This window comes from Prunus persica, chromosome G3 (genome assembly GCF_000346465.2).
Source record: "Prunus persica cultivar Lovell chromosome G3, Prunus_persica_NCBIv2, whole genome shotgun sequence".
Taxonomy (NCBI): Eukaryota; Viridiplantae; Streptophyta; class Magnoliopsida; order Rosales; family Rosaceae; genus Prunus; species Prunus persica.
In genome coordinates this window covers 2,996,184-3,001,946 of record NC_034011.1, presented here as the reverse complement: position 1 = coordinate 3,001,946, position 5,763 = coordinate 2,996,184, and the positions used below count along the sequence as shown (strand labels likewise).

Sequence of the window (5,763 nt, the reverse complement as noted above, 5' to 3'; positions counted from 1 at the left end):
CTTTTGTCTCATCATAACACATCTATGCTCCAACTATTGTCCACAATAATACGGACAACTTTCTTTCTCTTTTATTATTACTCTTCACTATCTTTACTTTCAAATCCTCCACTATAAAAGAATCTCTATAACCAACTGGGAACTAAATGACAAATATTCCTGCAGTGTTAAATGCTTCTGTTCATCGTCTTTCAAAGACATTAAAAGTTGCTATCCATGAGCATTATTAGTATTATTATTATTATTTTTTGTTCTTATTATATGTAGCCTGCATGTTCATTGTTTTTAACCAGTTGATATGTAGTGGTGGTGCTAGTTTAGATGACGATGAATATTATAAGTTTGATATACATCGTTGTCGACTCTCTCTCTGACAATTTAATCTTTTGGGGTTAGTGGTTATTTAATATGGTATCACAGTTCTTTTTTATAAGTGGTGGTCCCTAATGGCATGTACGTGAGGCAAAATTGATATACACTGTCAGTTCATTTTCTAACAGCTTAAACTATTAGGACTAGTGATTGTCTAACAAATATGTTGGCCAAAAGATGGTAATCGGGTCCACGATCTCTAGAATTCCTTTTATACTGGAGCATTTTCTAAATGTAATTTATCATAATTCAAACAAATTAACTTTTGAGGTGGCTCTTTAAGATTTGAATTACAATGTGATTATTATAATTCGAATCGGTCTATTTTTTGAGGTACTCTCTCGAAGATCCTCTTTCTAAAAAATCAACAAATTGGAAAATTATTTGCATGTCAACATCACAATCATTCTAATATTTTATTAAAATATTGTGTTCGTCTATATATATGTATATATACGTGTAGTTATGTATGTATAGAAGAGAAGGCAGAACTCGATTCACAAATATGATTAGGAGCATCGAAAAGCCTCAGTGATTTACAGTTTCAGAGCACCGACATAAACTCCACCAGATTCCTCGAATAGTATTTTAAACCAGTAAGAAAGAAAAGAAAAAAAGTTGTCCAGATGGTGAAATATAACATACAACTCTCTGATGATCATGAACTGCACCAAATCCACGAAGAGTAACCAAACGAAGCAGACAACAAAGTGGCATCAGTTAATAAGCCATCTGTCATCATCGAAGTCCAGGAATTTACTCACCCACTCCAAATTCAAAGGTCCCTCGTTGGAGAAATCAAAGAAGTCATCAACATCAATATTGTTCATGTTCTTGCTCGAGTCTTTGGATGCAAAGCTAGCACCTTCTTCTGATAACGAGTCTTCTTTCATTTCTATGTGGACCTTCTGGTGATGTTCTGCTAGGCTTAGTTTCTGGTCTGTGGAGACCATTTGTCTTGTTGGGTTGGCTCCACTTTGCTTCTCCTTCTGGATTATTCTCTTGCTCAAATGAGAGTTCCAGTAGTTTTTTATTTCATTATCTGTTCGACCAGGCAATCTTCCAGCAATCAAAGACCACCTAAGAAGTTAAAACACACAGAGAAAAGGGATCAGTTTTTTTATAAATAATCATGCAAACCAACTTGATCCTAATTTGATTTTTGTACCTGTTTCCGAGAAGTTTGTGTAGCCTAACGATCAAGTCCTCTTCTTGGTCAGATATATTTCCTCTCTTGATGTTGGGTCTTAGATAGTTCAACCATCTTAGCCTGCAACTCTTGCCGCACCGATTGAGGCCTGCATCAATCGAATTAAGACACTTTCAGCTCTTTGATCATGCTTAGATGTAATGTGATGAATGAATTTTGTTTCATCTTATTAATTTGTAGTCTGTAAAGATTATGATATATACCTGCTTTGGAGGCAATTGTCTTCCATCTTTTTGCACCATGTACTTCAATAACCTCTGCTAGTTTGTGATCTTCCTCTGCTGTCCATGCTCCCTTGTTGACTTCCCTTTTTGAGCCCTTCATGGCTTCCCCTGCCTTCACTTTTCTTTTAATGGACTCTTCTGTCATAGGAGCCATTGGGTCGCTTTGTGTAAGTGTGTCTGAGAGTGAGAGTGAGAGAGTGAGAGTGAGAGAGAGAGAGAGAGAGAGAGAGAGAGAGAGAGAGAGAGATGTTGTGAGGCTTTTTGGGAAACTAAGTTATGCAGAGAGGCAGCTCTGTCATCTAACCTTCTTGATGGGAGAGAAGAAACAAAACCCCAACTACCACATAAATATACAAGGGCTCTGGCGCAGGTGCAAGAAAAGAGACTTGAATTTTGATCATAGCGTTGATGATTGAGCAAAGAGAGTGCTGTAAAGGTTGTCAATGCTTACATTTTACTACAAAGGGGCTGCTAAAGAAAAAAGTGTCGGATATTAGAATTTAATTTACTTAGTGCGCAAAAAGGTGGCAAAAGCATTGTGGTGAAAAGGGTAACATAAATGATGCATATCAGATCAGACGGCTGTGGTAAAGTTGATCAGATCCCCATATTGGGAGAGATTGTCATGTAGTGGATATATGTGATTATTTTGTTAAGCTGCACAGTTTCTTTTTGCATGTGCAAAGATATAGTAAATAAAAAGGCATGCAGTCTTTTTAGTAAAAATAGTCTCTGGCAAAAGGGAAGAAAGAATAGTAGGGTTTAGATAGACAAGGAGAGATCAATACAATATTAAGGTTATTAAGTAGCAGTTTTGTCTTGAAAAGAATATGCTATGCTCTTCAGTAAATTCAGAGCCTTAGAATAAAATAAAAACTGAAAAAATCTTATAGAATTTGAGGTTGTTATCTTCTTTTTTTTTTTTTAGTACAAACGAAGCGATAGTTTAAATTAAATAGAAGGGGGAATTTTCTCACATACACAACTAAAATATCATGGGAGTTCTAACTTAAGACCCTTAATTTGCAAATCAAGACCTTTTTTTTCACTCTACTAGATCCCATTAACAAGCTTGTTATCTTTTATTATCTCTAAAGTATAGTGAGTGCATGTAGTCCTAATATGATTGGTTGAAGTGCTTATATTTTCTGAGTGAGGCCTCGAGCACTGGTCTGGTTTGTCACTGCACGTGACCCTCACGTGATTCATAGTAATTTATATGCTTAATTATAATTAGTAGTTAATACCTTTCTGTAATAGTTTGCATCCAATGCAAAAGTGAACCGCTTTGACCACAATAATGAAGACTTTTTGGGATTGACCAATTGTCTAAATGTTGGTCTTTTTGCATAATAGAACTTGCTTTTAGGTGTGTAAAAGCCAATATATTTGCATTATAATAACTTTGTTTTGCTCAAATATAAACATGTGTTTGTTTCCTGATGAAATCAGTGAAACAGGAAGAAATATTAACAAAAGGGGAATTAGGTTTGGGGATTTCTTAATTTAAGGGTTAGGTGGTGGATACAGCAGCAGCTGTGGACCAAAGACAATCAATGCTGACAGACAGACAGATATTTGTTGAGATTCATCTATATGATACCTTGATTTGCACCTGATCTCTTGGGTTATGTTCTTGCAGTTTGGAATTTCATGGCATGCTGCAATCTTCTGAGTCTTAGAGAATTAAATTCCACACATCTCTATGCATAACGCATCTACTATAAAAAAAAATGTGCATCTCCCATGTTGTGCCAGATATTGAACCAAAAAGAGGTCAAGTGAATTACTGAGCAATGGAAAAAAAGGAAATCGTTTTCTAATTGAATTGGATTAGTTCAATGTGACAGCATTTTTAGCCTAATAAGGCCAAACAAATAAAGCCCTTAATTAAATATATTATAGGCCTTATGATGAAGAAGAAAACAAGAATTTTTCCAAGATTTTTGTGCAGAAACAGTTGAGCTTTGAATTCGTTGCATTAGCATTCCAATGAAACCTTTTGGTTCATTGCATTATCATCCTCAAACTAAAATGATTGTGTTCATCAAGATGGATTTTTGGTTTTTGGTTTTTTATATTATTATTTCTAAACAATAATATTTTCGTAAGTTAACAGTGTTACATTGAAGTTAAGTGAATCGACGTATGTGAGCCAAATAGAGAAGGGACATGGAGGGACACTAAATTTGAGAACCGCATATCCCCTCCCATCTTAGTTACCTTATTTAAGTATTGAAATTAGCAACTAAATACACAACCTCTAGCTAATTAAGATGATTAATTAATGAAGCATTTACTAGTTGGATGATAATCATTTCACCTAAATGGAACTTGTCAAATTTGAAAATGAGGTATTTGGTACATGGTGCTCTGAATAATAAGAAAGTCAATGTCAGCAGAGAAAATGGAAAATTGAAAACAAAAAAGGATCCAATTTTTCTAGTGATTTGAAACAAAGGGTGGATGACCTAGAAGGTGGTTGATGGCTTTGAAACGTATTTCAATTTCAATAATACATAGATTTGTAGGATTATCATGCTAGAAGAGTAGGAAGCTAACTCTGCCCATTATCATTTGCACTTTACCCATTTGTAGAAAAAGCTGTAGCCACTTAGATTACAAATGGCCTACCTATAAGTGGAGAATCTGAAAACTAGGGTTCTTATAATATGTGAATCTCATTATTATACCAAATCTAAATAATCAAGTGTAGGAATATTTATTTTGGGAAATTTATATAAACAAACTTTAGGGTGACAGGGTGGGGGGCATGTGGGCTTGTGTGAAGCCAGGTGCTGCCAAACACAACAACTTGGGATGAAAAAATTGTAAAGAAAAAAATGGCGTGCATCAGAGAAGAAGGTGGAGTCACATTGTCAGTGCCAGAAGTTTTATGTAAGACTGAGAGATTAGGAGTTAATTAATTCATTAAACTAATATATTTGGATGTCCTATAATTATGGAGTGTGTGGTACGTCCAAATTTGACCACAACAATGAGGTAGGTATCATATAAGATATACAACAGATCATAGAGATAAATATTATTTCGGTTTGCTAGAAAAATATCGAAAGATATATCGATACCGGTAGCGTGATTAGGATGTGATTAGTGGGACAAGTTAACTAACCAATTAGTGTTAACTATGTGTAGGACAACATGTTCAACTTAATTGACGAGGATTTGATTTCTGTAATCTACAAAAGGTTGCAAAGAGAAATAAAACTCTTTAAACTTATGTTTTGGTACTTGAAAATTACAAAACTTTCTCTTCTACTTAGAGCTGGGAAAGATTCACCATGCAGACAGTGGTGAGGTTGAATTGAACCCATATGACAAAACAACAAAGAAGTGTATGGCCTTGGCTTGTAGGGCCCTTTGGACATGCTAACTAAATCAAACCCACACTAGGGACTAAACCCAGGGAGATAGGAGGACCAAGCCCAAATCAATCCTTTGTTCAGGGTCTTGGCAGGCCTTTATCTGGTGTTTCTGCAACAAGAGATCTGCACTGCTGCATTAGCAACAAAAGTTGGAAAACACATGACTTCTAAAACAGTTGCCCAAACCCAAAGGCTTGAATTAAAGAAGTAAATTGTTACAATGATAATAATAGAAGTTATAACAAGTTCAAAACCCAATCTAATTCCCATATCTCCGTATTTCTCATTAATGTGCATTCATGTTGATCTCGCTATGAGCACCTTTTTTTTTTTTCCAAAGTTAAGAAGGAGAGGGAAAAAACTCACATACACGGGTAAAATTGAATTCCTTACATTCAATGGGCTAAAATTGCCCCAAAAAAAAAAATTCCAAACTATTTGTACATAACATTAGCCCTAAAAGACAAACCACTAAAAAATATGTCTCATGAGGAACCCAATAAACAAGTTTAGGCTCAAAAGGCCCAGTTAGGAGGCCAATAAAAGTGGGTAGGTACTAGGTAGCCAAGGA

General features: G+C 35.3%; 1 protein-coding gene across 2 annotated transcripts; it reads right to left on the bottom strand.

Moving 5' to 3' along the window:
• Positions 764–2,277, bottom strand: LOC18782829 (transcription factor MYB114). 2 transcript variants are annotated; one of them, XM_020560828.1, is made up of 4 exons: positions 2,023–2,277; positions 1,786–1,990; positions 1,541–1,670; positions 764–1,452 (listed from the first exon to the last, which is right to left on the bottom strand). In XM_020560828.1, the coding sequence occupies exons 2-4, from the start codon at positions 1,958–1,960 to the stop codon at positions 1,089–1,091; spliced, it is 669 nt and encodes a 222-aa protein (XP_020416417.1). In that variant the 5' UTR covers positions 1,961–1,990; positions 2,023–2,277; the 3' UTR covers positions 764–1,088. The 2 variants fall into 2 exon arrangements, with proteins under 2 accessions (XP_020416417.1, XP_007216465.2); XM_007216403.2 differs by having other exon boundaries at positions 1,786–1,983; positions 2,111–2,277.

What these genes read in the sequence shown, in the direction of transcription:
- LOC18782829 (XM_007216403.2), bottom strand. Translation starts at nt 2,207, where the DNA reads ATGATCAAAATTCAAGTCTCTTTTCTTGCACCTGCGCCAGAGCCCTTG. An exon ending in GACAATTGCCTCCAAAGCAG is followed by an intron (nt 1,671 to 1,785) that starts GTATATATCATA and finishes CGATTGATGCAG; the next exon opens with GCCTCAATCGGTGCGGCAAG. An exon ending in CACAAACTTCTCGGAAACAG is followed by an intron (nt 1,453 to 1,540) that starts GTACAAAAATCA and finishes TTAACTTCTTAG; the next exon opens with GTGGTCTTTGATTGCTGGAA.